Source organism: Chelonoidis abingdonii, chromosome 2 (assembly GCF_003597395.2).
Source record: "Chelonoidis abingdonii isolate Lonesome George chromosome 2, CheloAbing_2.0, whole genome shotgun sequence".
Taxonomy (NCBI): domain Eukaryota; kingdom Metazoa; phylum Chordata; order Testudines; family Testudinidae; genus Chelonoidis; species Chelonoidis abingdonii.
In genome coordinates this window covers 232,125,854-232,146,192 of record NC_133770.1, presented here as the reverse complement: position 1 = coordinate 232,146,192, position 20,339 = coordinate 232,125,854, and the positions used below count along the sequence as shown (strand labels likewise).

At 44.9% G+C, this 20,339-nt stretch overlaps 1 protein-coding gene across 1 annotated transcript in view; it reads left to right on the top strand.

Annotated features, from left to right (window-relative positions):
• The window catches only part of LOC116834638 (kinesin-like protein KIF20A), a 46,735-nt gene extending 31,656 nt beyond the window's left edge, over positions 1 to 15,079 (top strand). Inside the window, exons 15-18 of the mRNA XM_075063036.1 lie at positions 8,551 to 8,668; positions 8,745 to 8,812; positions 10,342 to 10,461; positions 14,049 to 15,079. Coding sequence (XP_074919137.1) covers positions 8,551 to 8,668; positions 8,745 to 8,812; positions 10,342 to 10,461; positions 14,049 to 14,324 — 582 coding nt within the window. The 3' untranslated portion in view covers positions 14,325 to 15,079. The remainder of the gene's footprint in view (positions 1 to 8,550; positions 8,669 to 8,744; positions 8,813 to 10,341; positions 10,462 to 14,048) is intronic.
• Positions 15,080 to 20,339: the final 5,260 nt, after the last annotated feature.

Here is a 20,339-nt window from a genome sequence, read left to right as displayed (position 1 = left end):
GGAGTTTGGGGATTAGCCCCTTCCCCGCACGTGGTACCAGGGCCCATGCCCGGTTCACTGGGCTTCAAACCGTGCTCGATCTGCCACAGGCCGATTCCAACGGGAGATCCCCACGACTCTTGCCTTAAGTGCCTCAGGGAATCCCACGTCTCCGATAAGTGCTGCATCTGTAAGGCCTTTAAGCCCAGGATGAAGAAGGAGTGGGACTTTCGTCTGAAACAGCTCCTAATGGAGGCAGCTCTTACTACTCTGCCCTCGGCACCAAGCGCTGGACAGTCCGCATCAGGCAGAAGCGTCTTTGGCTCTGGATCAAGCTGGTACCGCTAAGGCCCCTCGGCACCAACCATCGCCGGCATCGTCGTCTGCTTGGCACCGTTCCGTCTCTCCATGGGTTAAGAAGCATAAGGCTCCTGCGGCTTCCGTGCCACCCGCACCACAGTTGGAGCACCCACCTAAGCAGGACCTCCTGGCACTGAACCTGCCGTGGCACCGACAGCTTCGGCACCGTCTATTCCGGTCCCGCAGGGGCTGTTGAGTCCGGTGCCTGAAAGCTCCCTGGTGCACACCGTGGTTGAGCTCACAATTCCCTCCACACCGGAGACCTTTTCTATGGCGAGGGAGCTGATCGCGCTGATGGAGTCCGCGCTGCCTCAACCCCCGGCACGCCAGTGAGGGTCATTCAATCAATAGGCAAGCCTGCCCTGCTAAGGCCATCCTCTGTCAGCACTGTCGAGAGGCACCTATCACGGTCTCACCGGCGTGCTCTAGGTCCCGACGCCGCTCGCAGTCCCGGCACCACTCTCCATCTCGGTACCAGTCGCACTCGCGGCACCGATCAGTGTCACATTTGCCAGCCCGATACTTTTTGGCACTGATCCAGCTCTAGGTACTATTCCCAGCACCGCGCCTCTAGCAGCCGCTCTGGACGTCGAGCCTCCAGATCCCGGTCAACCTCCCGGCACCGCTCCGGTCACAGGTCCCGGTCTCGTTCCCAGTACCAGTATGGCACCTGGTACCTCTCTCTGGTGCCACACAGGGAGAGGTCATTTAGAGACGGAGACCCTTCCCAGGGTTTTTCAGCTCCTCCTTGGCCATCTCGTCACACATCTGTCTCATCTCACGCGGACAGTGCTTCCTATGCACAGGACCGTGACTCAGATGTGCCTGGCCGCGTCTTCCAGGAGACCCAGGAACAGGGACCCCATCAGTGATCATTCTGGACATCTTGGGCATACCATCAAGCCCAAGGTGCGCCTCCAGTGCTATCCCGCTCCGCACCATGGGAACACCAGGTGCCGGAGGCAACGGTCAGCTGCCCCCCTTCTGCAGGTACAGAGGAGGCTCTCGTTCATCCGGCAGTGTCGAAGTGCCACCTGAGACTGATGTTACTCAAGAACAGAAGCCCACGCAGGACCTTCTTGTCCCTGGCCTTTCCTCTTCCTCCTCTCCAGATGAAGCAGTAGCGGGGACAGCCTCCTCAGGCCCTCCTCCAATTGACCTGCAGGCCCATCAGGACCTCCTGAGGCGAGTGGCCCTGAATATGAATCTTCAGGTGGAGGAGGTCCTGGAGATAGAGGACCTGGTGGTAGATATTCTATCAGCTGACACCCCCACAAGAGTGGCGTTGCCGTTTATCCGTACGATACAAGCAAACGCCGATACCATCTGGCAGTCTCCAGCATCTATTAGGCCTACGGCCAGGGGAGTTGAGCAGAAGTACATGGTACCCTCTAAGGGTATGAGTACCTGTACGTGCACCCTGCTCCCTTGTCGTGCAATCAATCAATGAAAGGGAACACCATGGCCAGCAAGCTCCTGCTCCAAAATCAAAGGAGGCTAGGCGCATGGACTTATTGGGCCGCAAGATATACTCTACTGGGGATCTCCAACTCAGGGTGGCAAACCAGCAAGCCCTGCTCAGGCGATACAATTATGACACCTGGACAGCAGTTGAGAAATTCAAGGAGTTCATTCCCCAAGACTCCAGCCCAGAGTTTGCTGCCCTTTTGGAGGAAGGGAAGAAGGTGGCAAGAACTTCTCTCCAGGCCTCCCTGGACGCAGCTGACTTCGCAGCCGGGACTCTGGCTTCAGGTGTTGCCATTAGGCGGATATCATGGCTTCAGGTGTCAGGCCTTCCACCTGAGTTACAAACCACCATACAAGACCTGCCATTTGATGGTCAAGGCCTAGTCTCTGAAAAGACTGACCCCAGGCTGCAGAGCTTAAGGACAACAGGGTCATCATGCGCTCTCTCGGGATTCACATCCCGGTGACTCAGCGCAGGTCCTTCCGTCTGCAGCCTTACCGCCCTTATCCCCCGCCTAGACCAAGACAGGACTTCGGCAGAGGGCACCACCGAGGCAATCGTAGACGGCCGTCTGGACCCCAAGGGGGCCAGAATCAGAGTCCATCCAAACCGCCTACGGGGCCAAAGCCAAACTTTTTAAGGTGTGCCCGAGGACGTCGTACCAGTTCCTTTCCAGGATCCTTTCCCTCCTTTTTCCTCCCTGCATGGTCCCAGCTAACTTCAGATCATTGGGTCCTATGCATGGTGAAACTTGGGTACCACTTCCAGTTTATTTCGCCCCCCCGCCTTCCACCCCTCATCCTCGTCCCTCTTCAGGGACTCCTCTCATGAGCAATTCCTCGTACAAAAGGTGTGGATGGAAGTACCAGAAGTACCATAGAGGAAGTACCAGAAGATAGAAAGGGGGAAGGAGTTCTACTCCCTCTATTTCCTAATTCCCAAGGCGAAGGGAGGTCTCAGACCTATCCTAGACCTGCGAGAACTCAACAAATTCATGATAAAGTTGAAGTTCCGCATGGTATCCCTGGGGACCATCATCCCATCCTTGGATCCCGGAGACTGGTATGCCGCCCTCGACATGAAGGACATGTGTTTTCACATCGCCATTTGTCCTCCACACAGGCGGTACCTCCGGTTTGTAGCCAACCGTCAGCATTTCCAGTTTACCGTCCTACCGTTTGGCCTCTCGGTGCTGTAAAGAGTATTCACAAAGTGCATGGCTGTAGTCGCCGCCTCCCTCCGCTGCTGCTGGATACACGTCTTTCCGTATCTGGACGATTGGATCATCCAAGAGACCTCAGACACAAGTCACCCATCACGTAGGCATCGTCAAGGACCTATTCGTATGTCTAGGCCTGATGATCAATACAGAGAAATCCACTCTGGTTCCCACACAGAAGATAGACTTCATTGGGGCCATCCTGGACTCCAGTCTCGCCAGATCCTGCTTACCACCGACTTGGTTTCAGGCGATGGTAACAATTATCCAAAGCCTACAGAACTTCCCAACGACTTCGGCTTGCACTTGTCTCAGTCTCTTGGGTCACAAGGCTGCCTGCACGTTCGTGACCAAACATGCCAGGCTACATCTCCGTCCCCTCCAATCTTGGCTCAACTCGGTGTACCACCCGGGCAGAGACGCCATAGACATGATAGTCACCATTCCCCCGAGCATCCTAGGCTCCCTCGACTGGTGGGTGACGCCTTCCCTGGTGTGTGCAGGGATGCCGCTCCATCTGCCCCCGCCTTCTATGTTCCTGACGACGGACGTGTCATCTCTCGGCTGGGGTGCTCACCTCGGACATCTTTGCACTCAAGGCCTTTGGTCATCTCAGGAGCCGGCCTTGCACATCAATGTCCAAGAGCTGAGAGCAGTCTGCCTAGCGTGCCGGGCGTTTCAACAGCACTTACAAGGCCATTGTGTCTCAGTGTTAACAGACAACACAACGGCCATGTATTACATAAACAAGCAGGGAGGGACACGGTCCTCCCCCCTTTGTCAGGAGGCCATCCAAATCTGGGTCTTTTTGTATAGCCCACTCGATAGACCTGGTAGCATCCTTTTGTCCCAGGGGTTCGGAACACTCTGGTGGATCGACTCAGCAGATCCTTCCTGTCTCATGAGTGGTCGATTCGTCCAGGCGTTATTTATTCTGTTTTCCAGAAGTGGGGATTTCCCCGCATGGACCTCTTCGCTTCCCGTGAGAACAGGAAATGCCAGATATTCTGCTCCTTCCAAGGCCTCTCCCAGGGCTCGATCTCGAAAGCTTTCCTGATGCCATGGACGAGCCAACTGCTTTATGCCTTCCCACCATTCCCACTGGTTCACAGGGTCCTGCTAAAGCTCTGCAGGGACGGAGCTCGCTTGATCGTGATCGCTTCACCGTGGCCCAGGCAACTCTGGTACACCATGTTGCTCGACCTCTTGATAGACGACCCAATTACCCTGCCTCTTCACCCAGACCTCAGGACCACGGCAGACTTCACCACCAGGCCTACAGTCCCTTCACCTCATGGCATGGCTGCTGCGTGGTTAAGCCAGTCAGTTTCATTGCTTTGCCTCAGTACAGCAAGTACTCCTGGGTAGCAGGAAACCTTCCACTCAGTCAACGTATCTGGCCAAGTGGAAGCGTTTCTCCTGCTGGTGCGAAACGCAGAATGTCGATCCCCACCATCTTGGACTACCTCTGGTATCTCCAAACAGCAGGGCCTAGCGGTATCATCATTGAGGATACACTTGGCGGCCATCTCTACCTTCCACCCAGGGGAGAGTGGCCACTCCGTGTTCTCGCACCCTATGGTTTCTAGGTTCCTCAAGAGCTTGGAGCGCCTATACCCCCAAGTACGATGCCCCGCCCTAACCTGGGACCTCAACCTGGTTCTAACCAGACTCATGTCTGCCCCATTCGAGCTGTTAGCAACCTGCTCGCTACTATACCTGTCCTGGAAGACAGCTTTCCTCGTAGCCATTACATCAGCCAGTCGAGTCTCCAAGCTTTGGGCTCTCACAGTGGACCCACTGTATACTGTGTTTCACAAGGACAAGGTGCAGTTGCGACCACACCTGGTGTTCCTCCCTAAAGTGGTATCCGCCTTTCATGTCAACCAGGATATCTTCCTTCCGGTCTTCTTCCCGAAGCCACACTCATCACGACGGGAGCAACAATTGGACTCCCTAGACATCTGTAGGGCGCTCGCATTTTATATCGAGCGGACAAAACCCTTTCGTAAATCGCCCCAACTCTTTGTCGCTGTGGCAGACCGAATGAAGGGCCTACCTGTTTCCTCACAAAGGATCTCATCTTGGGTGATCGCATGCATCCGTACTTGTTATGACTTGGCTCATGTTCCCTCGAGCCACCTCAAAGCACATTCTACCAGGGCTCAGGCTTCATCTGCCGCCTTCCTGGCTTATGTACCCATTCAGGAGATATGTCGCGCAGCTACCTGGTCCTCGGTCCACACTTTTGCCTCTCTTTATGCTCTGGTTCAACAATCCAGAGATGATGCAGCCTTTGGCTCAGCAGTTTTGCATTCTGCAACATCTCACTCCAACCCCACCACCTAGTTAAGGCTTGGGAATCACCTAATTGGAATCGATATGAGCAAGCACTCGAAGAAGAAAAGACGGTTACCTTTGTAACTGTTGTTCTTCGAGATGTGTTGCTCATATCCATTTCAAACCCACCCTCCTTCGACTCTGTCGGAGTAGCCAGCAAGAAGGAACTGAAGGGCCTTTGGGTCGGCAGGGGTGTATATCCAGCGCCATGACGACGCCACTCTAGGGGGCGACCTGCTGACCCACCAGAGTTGCTAGGGTAAAAATCTTCCGACGAGCATGCACACAGTGCGCGCACGCCTAATTGGAATGGATTTGAGCAACACATGTCGAAGAACAACAGTTACGAAGGTGAGTATCCGTCTTTTATGGTCACTATTTCCAAGCGGTCCTGTTTATTATTACCTCTTGGACCAGCTCCTGCGCTCCACTCAGGACTAAATCTAGAGTTGCCTCTCCCCTTGTGGGTTGCCATACCAGCTGCTCCAAGAAGCAGTCCTTTAAAGTATCGAGAAATTTTGTTTCTGCATTTCACCCTGAGGTGACATGTTCCCAGTCAATATGGGGATAATTGAAATCCTGCACTATTATTGAGTCCTTAATTTTGATAGCCTCTCTAATTTCCCTTTAGCATTTCATCATCACTATCACTCATGACAAGACTACTGCAGTGTGCTATGTGAACAAGCAAGACTAAGTGCTTTCCAGGTTACTCTGTCTGAAAGCGATCAACCTGTGGCAATTTTGCGTCAAAGAAGTCATTGCTCCAGCAGCAATCCGTTTGCTGGAGGTGCAAAATTCTCTCATGGACCATCTCAGTAGAGGGTTGGTGGGTTTTTTTCTTTCTTCCCTGAGCCACGAGTGGTTTGAGGGAGACTGTTCTCTGGGTCATTCTCATGATTGACCAGTTTGCGATGAGGGAAAACAAAGGTGTCACCAGTTCTGTTCCCGGGGTGGGCCTTAGTCCAGGCTCTGCCTCCAGTGTCTTTCACAGCAGCTGGCATTCAGCTGTTCTGTATACCTTCTTTCTCACCGACCCAAATTCTGATAATTCTGCAGGCATCCTTAAGCTCTGAATGTGGATCGGGTCAAGTTCATCCTCATTGCTCCAGTGTGGCAGGTACAATGTCGGGTCTCAGACCTCCTTGCTCTGTTGGCTCAGCCTCCCATACTGTTTCTCTCCATCCTGACCTGCTCACTCAGGACCATGGCTGCACCCTCAATCCTTCAGTCAGTTTCCTGCACCCTATGGCCTGGAGAATGAGGAGGAGGAGCAGTGCTCAGCAGCTGTCCAGCAAGTCCTACTCAGTTGGAAGCCCTCCACTAGGGCAGCCTACTTAGCCAAAAGGCAAAGATTCTCAGTATGGTCCTTGACCTTCAGGCTTCCATCCAGAATACCTTAGAATACCTGCCACATCTTCAGAAATCAGGCCTTGTGTTCAATTTGCTGAGAGTGCATTTGGCAGTGATATCAGGATTCCATTCTCTGATTTTCAAGGGAAATCAGAAATCTTGTCACTGTGGCTTTGGAAAAAACTGAAGAGGCTTCTCTGCTTACATTCTCGGCTCTGAGAACTGGTTCGCTTTCTGGACCTAAACATTGTTCTAGCAGCTCTGTATAGCCCTCTGTTTGAGCCTCTTGCGCCCTATCCGCTGCCCCTCCTGTCAGCCATTATTTTGGTAAGAAAGGTCTATGAGTTGCAGGACCGCATGGCCGAGCCAGCTTACACTATTTTCCAAGGACAAGATAATGTTGCGACCTCATCAAAAGTTTTTATCCAAGGTGCTTTCTGTTTCATCTAAATCAGGCAATCTACTTACCTGTGGGTTTTTCCCCCTAATCCATGCTCTTCCCCAGAAGAACAGCACCTCTATACTCTGGATGTCAGGCGAAGTCTATATAAAAGGCTAGATAGGACTAAAGAGTTTTTTTGTATTTCATCACACCAGTGCATGTCATATGTGAATCACAAAGGGACAAGCAGTCTCTTCATAGACTGTCTCTAGATTAGTAACATCCTATATCAAGGCTGCATGTGAGAGAGCTTCAGCTACACCTCAGCAGATATAGGCTCACTTTACAAGAGCGCAAGCCACATAGAGAGCATTTCTCAGTGGTGTTTCCATACGGGACATTTGCAGGCAGTCACCTGGTTGTCCATACATATGTTTACAGGCCATTATGCTATGACCACATCTTCCAGAGTGGATACAGGCATCGGCAGGGTGGTCCTGCGATCTCAATTGCTGTAGACTCTGAGCCCGGCCTCTAGATAGGGGTACTACTTGTGAGCCACCTAAGTGGAATATACATCTGCACCTACTCAAATAAGAAATTGTTACTTACTGTAATTGTGGTTCTTCTAGCTGTGATGCAGACATGTAGTCCACGACCCATGCTCTGGCCCCTCTGCATCAGTCTCCTGTCAGCGGCTTTTGGTGCAAAGGAAATGAGGAGGGTTAGGGTGAGGGGAGGGGTTACAGCCAAGAAGCAGGAGCATGAGCCCTCTACAGCAGTGGTTCTTAACCAGGGTATGAGGAGGTTTCAGGGGTCTTCCAAAATAGACCTGAGAGCAGGGCCAGTTCTAAACTCACTGGGATCCACAGCAGAAAGCTGAAGCCAGAGCCCAAGCAATTTAACTTCATGGGGCCCTCGGCAGTTGCGCTGCTTGCTACCCCATAATGACGCCCATGGCTCTTAATCTACTGGATTTGCAGAAAAGCAGTTGTGGCATAGGTGGGCTGTAGAGTTTCTATAGTAGGGGTGTGGGGGGGGGGTGCTCAGAGAAAAAGGGTGAGAACCCCTACTCTACAGGTATTGCTAGGCAAAAGTCCCCAGCTCTGGTGTGCTGAGCATGCACATTCCTAAGTGGAATACACATCTGCCTTGGCAAGAGAGTGGCACAAATTTCTAGAGAAGACTCAATAAGATTAACTTTAAAAGTAAACTATCATTTGGCAACTGTTTCCAGTGTTCAATATGGTCAACATTTACAGTAGTAAACTTGGTTAAAGACGAACCTTTTAGTCAAAGGTGTATATTCTCTTTACACAAATATCAGTGTATCTGACGAAGTGGGTATTCACCCACGAAAGCTCATGCTCCAAAACGTCTGTTAGTCTGTAAGGTGCCACCGGACTCTTTGCTGCTTTTACAAATATCAGCGTGCATTTCTTTGTTCAGGATAGAGATAGGAAAATATTAGAGTTGCAACAAAAATTTGGAGAGCGGTCAGATGGATTGTTGGCTTCAGAAATCCCAAATTCAGCTGCGTTGACTGCAGAAGACAAAGTGAAATCAGGTAAGCATCTGATATTCTTCCAGTATGTTCTTGTTGTCGAGTATAAACCTAGCTTAACTCTCTTTGTCATATACAGATCTTAAATATAAGGAGATGCAGAGAACTTCAGAAGTATTGCAGAGACAGTGTGATGAGAAAGATGAGGTAAATTTCTCTATCTTGTCCTAGACGTGGATGAGTCGGGGATTGTTTTGGTGATTGAGTGCTCTAGCCTGTAAGGACCAGATCTTCAAGTGCTCAGCAATAGAACTCTCTCAACTGGGGAAAAGCTTTCAAGTGTTCCTACCCAATATGCTGAGTTTTCTTTGGTGCCTAAAATGGGAATTGGGCTCTCTTACAATCTGGCTTGAATGTCATTTTGTAGTAACTATTACATATGCTCTCTAATAGTCGAGATGCAGTAGAAACTAGAATCAGGAAAAAAAAATCTGGCCTAGGATCAGGGTACATCACAGATAATTATTGCCCCATATTTTAGAGATTGGGAACAGAGGCATAGATGAAGTAACTTGCCCAAGAAAGCTGGGTAACAGCCCAGATATTGAATTTCAGATCAGTGCCTTTAAAAACAGTCCTTTCTTTTTCTTTCTGGTATAGAGTGGTAATCCTATTAGTCTGTAGCCACAAAAACGATAGAGTCCAGTGGCACCTTAAAGACTAACAGATTTATTTACCCACGAAAGCTTATGCTCAAATAAATCTGTTAGTCTTTAAGGTGCCACCAGACTCCTCATTTCCCCCCCCCCCTTTTTTTTAAGCACTAAAGTCCCAGTGAAGTAGAACCAACTACTTGGTTAGTTGCCAAAGCTATTTTCTGGATGGAGTGCAGATCTGGAAATCAGACTTAAATTGCTTACTGCTGTAATATCCAGAGTGTGCATTAGGCTTATTGGTGTACATTTAAGCACGACCCCAAAGCAGAATTCCATCAACTGTTCATAATATGTACCCGTCGCTTACTAATTCACATCCTAGAGTAGCTTATTGCTGTGTGTGTGTGTGTGTGTAAGCACACTAGGGAAAGGAGAAATATCTCTTTAGCCAGCTTTAATAAACATACTCATATGGTAGAGAGATTTTCATTAATTTCTGCTGAAAACCAGACACTTCTTTTAGTTTTGTAAGAAACTTTCTATATTTTACTAGCTATAATTTTGAGTATATAATTTATTTAAAGTCCCTGGACTAGTCACTCATCTTCTTATCCCTAGTCTCCAGAATCTTAGGAGCAAGTTCTGGCCCTGAAGCCAATTTCAACTTTTTGGCCTGAAAACGAAACTTGCTTTCTAGTGCAAAAGCTTCATTTTGAGTTATTCAGCATTTCAAATTTAAAATGGCTAAAAGAGCAGCAAGCTATTGCTGGAATAGCAGCCTGAGACTTCAGGCAGTGGGGACAGTCTAAAGGAATTACTCATTCTCCTGGAAATCCCACTCTTCTAGCCTGCTTCACTTCTCTTATACATTCCTATTCAGTGGCTCAGCATAGTTTCCCCCTCCCACATTTGCCCATTTAACATAGTGAGCACAAGGATTTTTTTTATGTAAGTATTGATAACTTCAAAGCCTTGTGGAGAACTAGTTTAAGAGTGGGGCTTTTTTTGTAGTATTTAAGTATATATGTACACCTTTAAAACTTTCAAGGATTTCTTAAACTTGAATATTGTTTTGTGCAGCTTATAAAATCTTTGAAGCTTAAAATGCACAAATTAAATGAAACCTTACAAGAAGTGAATGAAGTCTGCAGAAAAACAACTGAGGAAAACAATAGACTGACACACGTGGTAATGCTAAAGGTTTGTCAAACAAGTATTGAAACTATCTTTAAATTAATTGTTAGTGCAGCTGATGGTTTTACAAGGCTATTTCTGAATAGGAGATAGCAATTTTATTTTTAGTTCTTGTTCCTTTTAGTGCTAGCATAAAGGTTGTCCTTCAGTTGGTAGCTTGCTGAATCTTTCTTATGGTCTTTAGGAGATGAATTGACCATACAGGACACTTCTTGTACTATGGTTTCAAATGTCAAACCCTGTGCTTATATTCTCTAAACTGGTAATGTATAAAAAGGTTTGTTTTTTGACTTGTATAGAAGGAGTAGATATGGAACACTAGAGGAGACTGTACTGTAAATCTGACTGCATTTGGAATGATTTTATAAAACGTTGGTTAGAAACTAGCAACTTTCAAATAAAAATAAAAGATGCAGTATTCAGAGAGCTCGTCTTGAATGCCCAAATATAATCCATTGTGGCTTGTTAGACCTCCGCAGAACACCTGTACACTGATGTTGATTACTGTGAAACACAAAAATATTAGCTTTAAGCAACAGTGCCTTTCCTATGGAAGAGACTAAATTAGATCTAACTAGGGCCTCTGGACTAGATCTTCAGTTAAGGCCCTATTTTAGCTCCAGTGACTCTCCCACTGACCATGAGGCTTAAACAGAGTAGAATATGTTCTTTGGATAGCAACTAAATTAATACTGCTACCTTTGAATTTGGCCGCTTGGTTTGGAAGGGACAGATAAAAACAATGCAAGATATTTCTAGGACTACTGAGCTTTTTGCTTTTAGTTCATGTGACCATTAAATTACACAATTTACGTACACTGGCCTTGAGCTTACAGCCCATTCATTTCACTGGAGTAGCTGAGCCCCTTCATTTTTTATTCTAGGGTTTGGATACATCAGTTCATATTTAAAAGGCTTTTGTTGCAACCATAAGAACCAGAAACAATTTTTTCTTAAGACTTTACATTCTTCAGAATGTGAATAGCTATGGTGGCTCAATCATCTGCCTCAAATGGGCAGGATGTATGACCATTTCAGAGCTTTAATTACTGAGCACAAAGCTTGTCAGACACTGGGAGACTTCCTTATCTGAAAGTTAATTTGGTGTACACAAAACAAGCAGAGGGTCTTCTTTCTACAGGATGATGTAAAGCACTTAAATGAAATATTGCAAGCTGCTCTGCCCATGCTTCATCATTGACCAATTCTGATGCCGTTGTGGTTCTCTGTGGTCAAATATCTGCTATGTAGGAATTGGACTGGGCCCAGTAATCCATTTCTTGGCCATTAAATAGCCAGTTTAGATAGTAACAACCTGGGTTGAACTTGAGGACTGATTTTATGCCACATGGAAAACACTTTGAAAACTACCTTCCCCTTTCTTACTACTTGAACACTTAAATAAAAACTGGAACTCCTCCTTGATGAGCTATGTCTTATTCCAGCCTGAAGTCAAACAGAATTGTGCTGTAATTGCTGTGGAGAGAATTCTGACTCTCGGTTTGAAACTGAAACAGGAGCAGATGAATACCTAAGGAGTAAAGATCCTGTGACCCTTACTTCTCCAATATTTTGAGTTTCTTGTCTTAATGGGTCAAGTATAGACATAAATTGGAAATTGAAGTTAATTAGCATACTAAATGTGGTATTCAGGCATCTTGATCTGTTTAGTGTCTGAGGTGGTATTGCATGTGTTTGTGACAATGTAATTTAATGTCTCAATACTGCCAAAACTTTTAAGTAAAATTTTGGCTAATGGCCTTTGCCCATTTTTCTTCAAATATAATTGCCTGTACAGTAGAGTAGGTAAAATGTTTCAGCCAAAACTTCCTTAGCAGAAAGTGAAGATTTGGCAACACTGAAACACTTTGTGAATTCATGGTATTTTTTGCCAAATTCATGGAAGGGGAAACAAAACTTTAAAAAAATCAGTCATTTTTGACACTTTTTTGAATGGGTGTTGGGGGGGGGGGGATCAGAATATTTATTTTCCTCCAGAGCTGTGTTAAAGCTTCCTTCAATTTTTTTTTTTTTAAAAAAAACCTTAAACACTAAATGCAAACAATGTTGTTTTGGGTAGGACAAAATATTTTGTCTGATAGTCAAATTGGTTGAAACTATAGTGAAGAACCAAATTATCAGACAGTGGAACACAATTTTTAAAGGGAAATCATGCCTCACAAAGCTATTAGAATTTTGAGGGGGTCACCAAACATGTGGCTATAATGTACTAAAACTTTCAGAATGCCTTTAGCAAGGTCCCTCACCAAAGGCTCTTAAGTGTACAGTAAGCTGTGCTCAGTTAGGAGAGAAGGTCCTCTCATGGATCAGTAATTCGTTAAAAGACCAGAAATAAATGGTCAGCTCTCAGAATAGAGAGGGGCAAATAGCATTGTCCCCCAGGGATCTGTACTGGGACTAGTGCTGTTCAACATATTCATAAATGATCTGGAAAAAAGGGTCAAATAGTGAGGTGACAATTTGCAAACTCTTAATTTGAAGACTCTTACCTTGAGTAATTTTATAAATTCAAAGACTGAAGAGTTGCAAAGGATCTCACTAGACTGGATGAGTGGGCAACAAAGTGGCAGATGAAATTCAGTGTTGATATGTGCATTACTTTCCATATAAAATGTAGAGTTGTGATATTAACAAATAACTTGGACCCCCACTCGGGAAAGATCTTGAAGTCATTGTGATTAGTTCTCTGAAAATATCCGCTCAATATGCAGTGGCAATCAAAAAAGCTAACAATTTTGGGAATCATTAGTAAAGGGTTGGATAGATAATACAAAAAATGTCAATGTCACTGTATAAATCCATGGTACACCTAAATCTTTCGTAGTGTGTGTAGTTTGGTACTCCCATCTCAAAAAAGGTCTATTAGAATTGGAAAAAGTACTGAGAAGAGCAACAAAAATTAAGGATATGGAACAGCTTCCATAGGAGGAGAGATTAAAAAGACTGGGACTTTTCAGCTTGGAAAAGACGACTAAGCAGGGATATGATAGTCGTCTATACAATCATGAATGGTGTAGAAAAGGTAAATAAGTTTCTTTCACATAACCACCAGTGGTCACCCAATGAAATGAAGAATAGGCAGTAGGTTGAAAACAAACAAGGAAGTACTTCTTCACATACCACACAGTCAACGTGTGGCACTCATTGCCAGGGGATGTTGTATAGGCCAAAACTATAAAGAGGTTCAAAAAGAACTAGATAAACTCATGGGGACAGGTCCCTCAATGGCCATTATCCAAGATGGTCAGGGATGTAATCTATGCTCTGGGCATTCTGAACCTCTGACTGCCAGAAGCTAGAAGTGGACAAGAAGAGGTGAATAATTCTATTGCCTGTTCTGTTCATTCTTTCCAAAGCCCCTGGCCAATCAGGATACTGGGTTGGATGGACCATTGGTCTGACCTATTATGGCTGATCTTAAGATTGCCAGCAAACCAAAAAAAATCAGTGTTTGTACAGTTCTACTATATAGCACACTGATCTCATTCTAAATATTACTTGGAGAAAATGAACAAAATAATAGTACCATCTGCTAGTGTTTACTTATCTAATGTGGTTTAACAATTCCATAGGAACAAGAAATGAGAAGTCTTCAGAACTGGGCTAAACGTGTCCTTGAGCTTGAAGCAACAGTGTCTCTTCTGCAAGAAGAACTAGATGAGAGAAAAAAGCACTTGTATTCAGAAGACCTTAAGGAGCAAAAACCCAAGAGAGGCTTGTTTGCTAATCTAAAATCTACAGTAGCAGGCACTTCTAAAACACCTGTTGGCAAAACCTTGGGGAAATCTGAAGACTCTCCAACCATGTCAAGAAAACAAGCTACTTTTGCACGTAAAGTAAAAGAGTAACTCTAATCCTTGATGCATTAATATGTCTGTATTGACAAGGCCCTTCAGCTGTAATTTAGAACTGATGTTAGCAACAGTTGGAATTTGGGTGAAGAAAAAAGGGTAGTATAGACACAGCCTTACCATCAATGTAACTGGGAAGATAAGCTATTAATAGGAATGATGACAACTTTCCTTCTGTCAAATGTCTTTTTTAGTAACTAAAGAAGACATGTAAACGTAAACATAAATTGGAATTCTTGTGTATTTGTCTGTGTGAGATGTGATCATCTGCTGTGGAAACACAGCAGGTATAGATTTCTACATTGCAGGAGAATAGGTGCCTTGTGTCAAGGTTAGCGGTACATTCCTGCCTTTTACTTTCCTTGTTTCTTTTTACACTTGCTTCCAGCACTCAAAATAGCATTTGCGCTAGACCAAACAGCTTGTTCACTTTCACTGTTTCATTAGCTAGTAGATATTGTTTGTAGAGGAGCTGGCTTCCTCACAGTTAATCTTCTGCTTAATTTGAATTGAACTAGTAATCTTATAGTTGATGTCAGTTTACTGTGGAATTAAAATGAGAGATTTAGTACTAAGATTTAATATAATCTAGTCAGATGATGGAGTGGCAAGGAGCCACTGTTCATTTTAAATGCTTCTGTAAATCCATAATTGTCTTGGTTTGGAAAGGAATGTCCATTTGAAAATCCCTCACTGAATTGTGTATGCAGTAGACTTCTTAAAATTTACTTATAATAAAGCTTGGGGTTTTTTCAAGTCAGTCAATTATTAGATAATTTAAGCTTTGTTGTTAAACAGTGATTAAGTCATGTGATACAACTTGATAATTTGAGCTGCAAGTCCCTGTGTGTCTTACCTTTTTGTTTCTATTGAAATATGATACCCTTGAAATCAAAGTTTAGGATCAAGAGGGCCAGTACCTCATCTTCTTAAAAGAGAAAACTTTTTGTCTAGAAATGTAGTGGGGTTAGGACTGCCTTGTGATTATAACCAGAAATAGTTGAGTTATTTTAGCCAGATGATAGGATAACTACTTCAGAAATAAGCGAGAGTCCTGTGGCACCTTATAGACTAACAGACACATTGGAGCATAAGCTTTCATGGGTGAATACCCACTTTGTCAGATGCATTTACTTCAGAAATGTGTGTCAGTCACCAGGTTGTAGGAGTTGAGCAATTGTCTTTGCATGGTTTAATGGTGGCTGATTTTGTTGTGCTATATTGTCAGCATTACACAGCTGTGTATAGGAACCCATGAGTCATGTAAGAGGGTTTTTGGCAAGTTCTCAGCTTTCAAGCAGTGCCACGTAGAAAACTAGAAATGATCAAAATGATATTTTGGTGTTGGTGATGTAAATAGTGTTGATTTTAGGATTTAGCCATACCCCCTAACTATGAATGTATTATCGGAGTTGCTAAATTATGCAGCAGGTGAGTTATGTAGGAATTAAGCAATACGTAACAATTAAGTCATGAAACAGGGTTTCAAGCAAGGGAAGTCGAACAGTTGGAGAGTTAGGTGAGTGGTGTGCATTTTTGTGGTCAGAGAAACCTGGGCTTGCAAAACATAGCAGCCCATATCTTTGGAGTACAAAGATTAGAAGTGTTGAAGTTTATACACCTCAGAAAACAAACCAAAAATCCACCTCCTGACTGAGGCCATATTTACAGGGACTACAGTGGCATAAATCCTATATCATAGAGGCAGCCTACAGTGACAGGTTTTTTTTATTTTTCATTGCTGTAAGAACTGTAAGTTTCATCTGCATGAAGTGCCGCCTGGTAGAGCTGATGGAAGAAAAGATCCAAGGGTTGGAGATGCAGGTGGAAACTCTGAGTTAGAAGGGGGTTCGAGCAGATGATGAAGTAAAAACATGAGGAGGCTGAAGGGAAAAGCTCAGACTTGCAGATGGAAGCAGAACCAAAGAATTCTGAGGGGAGACTGCTGGGTGAGGAAAGTGGACAGTGGAAGCATGTAACTAAGAGAACCAGGCAGAGGAAAAGATGGACCAGTGAAGGAGAAATTGAGCTCAGGAACAGGTTTGCAGAGTTGGAAAATGAAGAAGGGGCACAGCAGGTGGTCGTTGAAGGTGAGAGGGCAAGGAAGAAGAGAAGAGCAGCTAGTCCTATAGGAAGAGGAGAATCAATGGAGACAACACGCAGTTGAGCCACAGGAGGATACGGGATGGCTGTTGCGGAGGATTGGAAGGACAATAGCAGCGAGAGGGCATGCAGCAGCAGGGAAAAGCGGATAGACCGGAGAATGGCACGTCCCCAGGAAAAGGCAGGTCTACATGACTGGGGACTCCCTTACTGAGAAAAGGACAGGCTGTAACTAGAGCTGATCCGGAAGAACAGAAGGATGATGCTGTCTACTGGGTGCTAAGATTAACGGGATGTGACTGAGCCTGAAAGGATCCTACGGGAGTGGAAGAATCGCTGATCGTCTTCATGTGGGAATGAATGATACGGCTAGATGCTCGCTGCGAACGTACAAGGGAAGACTATGCAGACGGGGAGATGCTAGGAATGAGGCTCAGGTGATTTTCCAGTGGGATCTCCTGTTCCTAGAGAAGGGCAACAAGGTGGAAAAGATTTTGATGATTTCAGATGGCTTAGGCAGTGGTGCTATAGGACGGTTTGGGATGTATGGCACTGGGAAGCATTCATGACAGAAAACTGTTGTCTCGGGATGGACTTACTGAGTAAGCGAGGAAATAAGCCTTCTAGGATGGAAGCTGGCACATGATGAGAGCTTTAAACTAGGATTTGGGGAGATGGTTGGGAGATGTCAAGTAATTCCACACTGGATTAACCTGAGAGGGAAGAAAACCTAAGGACAAGGATACAGCATGGGTAGAAGAATGATAAAGAAGAGTAGTGTAGATACCAGTCTAATAGGTGCTACTGGGGTAAAATGTCTGTGCTATCAGTAAAGGAATGTCAGTGAAGCCAAGCAAAAATTAAGGTGTGTACGCTAATGTGAAGGGCCTAGTAACAAAATGGAGGAACTAGCGACTGTGCAGGAAGTGAACTGGAATTATAGGGAACAGAAACATGGTGGAATAGGAGTCATGACTGGAGTACAGGAGTGAAGGCGATGTGCTGTTTAGGGAGACAGAAATAAAGGCAAAGGTGGGTGGAGTAGCATTAGATACATGATGCGGTAAACTGTAAAGAAATAATGATGGAATGGTTAAGACGAACTTTTCTAGGCAATACATTGGGAAAGGAAGCACAGAGCCTCCCCTGGGATGTAACTTGGGGGTCTATCAGACACCAGGATCTGATTTGGATTGAAAGGACCTCTTTAATGTTTTTTAATGAAGTAAAAACCTAATGGGAAATTGTGTGATCATGGGAGACTTTAACTTCCCAATGTGCCTGGAGGACAAGTGCTAAGTATAATAATAGGGCTCAGATTTTTCACCAAGTAGTTGCTGAACCAACAAGAGGGGAAAACCCATTTTTTAGGTCTTAGTTTTGGTGAGATAGGAAGGACCTCATAGAAGAATGGTTGTAGGACAACCTTTGGATTTTTTCCGAGGTTTTTTCGGGGGGAAAATCTTCCATGAGCTAATTCAGTCAAACTAGATGGGAAAGGATAAACAAAATAGATCTGGGACTAGGGTTTTTATCAGAAGGCTAACTTTAAAGAATTAGGAAATCACTTGGAAAGTGGTTGGACGAAGAACTCTGTGGATAATAAAGGCAGAGGAGGCCTGGAATTACTTAAGTCAAAGTTGCAGAAACTAGCAGAAACCCTGCATTCCCACAGAAAGGAAAAAATTCCATAGGAGAGTTGTAGACCCAGCGGGAAATGAGCCAAGCAATCTAAGGTGATTAAGAAAGCAGAAAGCCAACAAGGAGTGGAATGGGAGGGATACAAGGAAAGCTACCTTATTGAGGTCAGAACAGTAGGGATAAAGTGGAGAGGCCAAAGCTATGTAAGTTGGACCTTGAGGGATTAAAACCACTAGTAAAGGTTCATAGCCATATACCAATAGAAGAAAACAGAAAAAAGTGGGACCACTAAACACCTGAGGATGGAGTGGAGTTAGGATAATCTAGGAACTGGCCCAATAGCTAAACCAATACTTTGCTCAGTCTTTAAGGAGGAGCTTAGGGATACATGCAGGATGACAAATGGAAACTAGGATATGGAGGTAGATATTTCCGCTCGAGGTAGCAAGCCAGATTGAACAGCTTAATGGGACAAAAATCGGGGGCCCAGATAATCTCATCCAGAATAATATTACAAGGAATTGGCACATGAAATTGCGAGCCCATTAGCAAGACTTTTTAATGAATCAGTAAACTCGGGTGTACTGTACGACTGGAGAATTGCTAACACTAGTTTCCTATTTTTTAAGAAAGGGGGGAAAAACGGGATCCGAGTAACTAGAGTATCAAGATTGGAAAAAATTTTTGAGAGAAAGTAAGTTAAGGACATGAGGTCAATGGTAATCTTCGGACAAAAGACAACATGGTTTAACAAAAGGTAGATTGTGCCAACCAACCTGATCTCCTTCTTTGAGAAGGTAACAGATTTTTTAGACAAAGGAACAGTGATCTAATTTACTCAATTTCAGTAAGGATTGTATGGTTCACATGGGAATATTAGTTAAATTGGAAAAGATGGGAATCAGTATGAAAATTGAAAGTGGATAAGAACTGGTTAAAGAAGGCAAGAGTCATCCTGAAGGTGGAACTGTCAGGCTGCGAAGGAGGTTACTGTGGAGGTTCCTCAGGATCATTTTGGGACCAATCTTATTTCCCACTTTTCTGTTGCAGATCAATTTAGCACATTAATCTTTTTATACAGTGTGTGATGAAAAAGGCTGGGAGGTATTGCGACCACAGAGAAGGACCGCGATATCATACAGAAAGATGGATGACCTGTAACTGGGAAGTAATAGTAAATAGGATGATTTACTAGTGAAAAGTGCAAGTCATGGCATTTAGGGATTAATAACAAATGTGGTTTATAAATTGGGGAACACATCAGTCTGGAGTCAAACAAGGAGAAGGAATTGGAGTTGGTTATCACGGATGACTAGCCGCATGTGATATGGCCGTAAAAAGCTAACTGCGGTTTTAGGATGCATCAGGTGCGGTATTCAGTAAAGATAAAGAGGTGTAGTACTGTTATAAAGCACTGCGTGAGACCTCATCGGAATACCGTGTGCCAGTTCTGGTCTCCCATTTTAGAAAGGATGAATTCAAACTGGGAAACAGGTACAGAGAAGGCTACTAGGATGATCGAGGAATTGAAACCCTGCTTATGAAGGAGATCAAAAGAGCTGGCTTGTTTAGCCTAACCAAAAGAAGCTGAGGGAAGATATTAATCCCTCTGATATATTTATAAAAGAGCAATCATAATAGGGGGAGAGAGGAATATTTAGCTTAGTACCAATTGTGGACACAAGAACAAATGGATATAACTGGACACTAGGAAGTTTAGATTGAAATTAGAATGGTTTAACACTTAGAGGAGTGAAGTTCTGGAACAGCTTCCAAGGGAGTATGGGGGCAAAGACAACTGGTTTCAAAGACTAAGCTTGATAAGCTTAATGAGGGGGTGTATGATGGGATCTTTGATTAGCAGTAAATATGACCATGTCTGTGATGGGATGTTGGTGGGGTGGGATCCTGAATTACTAAGAGAATTTTTCCTGAGTGCTGGCTGGTGAGTCTTGCACATGCCAGGGTTAAATGGATTGCCAGTATTGGGGTGGGAAGGAATTTTCCTCCCAGGGCAGATTGGCAAGGCCCTGGAGGTTTTTTTGCCTTCCTCTGCAGGATGGGTCACTTGCTGGAGGATTCTCTGCACCTTGAGGTCTTTTTAAACCGTGATTTGAGGACTTCAATAACTCAGACATAGGTTAGGAGTTTGTTACAGGAGTGGGTGAGATTCTGTGGCCTGCATTGTGCAGGAGGTCAGACTAGATGATCATAATGGTCCCTTCTGACCTTGAGTCTGAGAGCTCTACATTCCTTTGTGGCAATAGC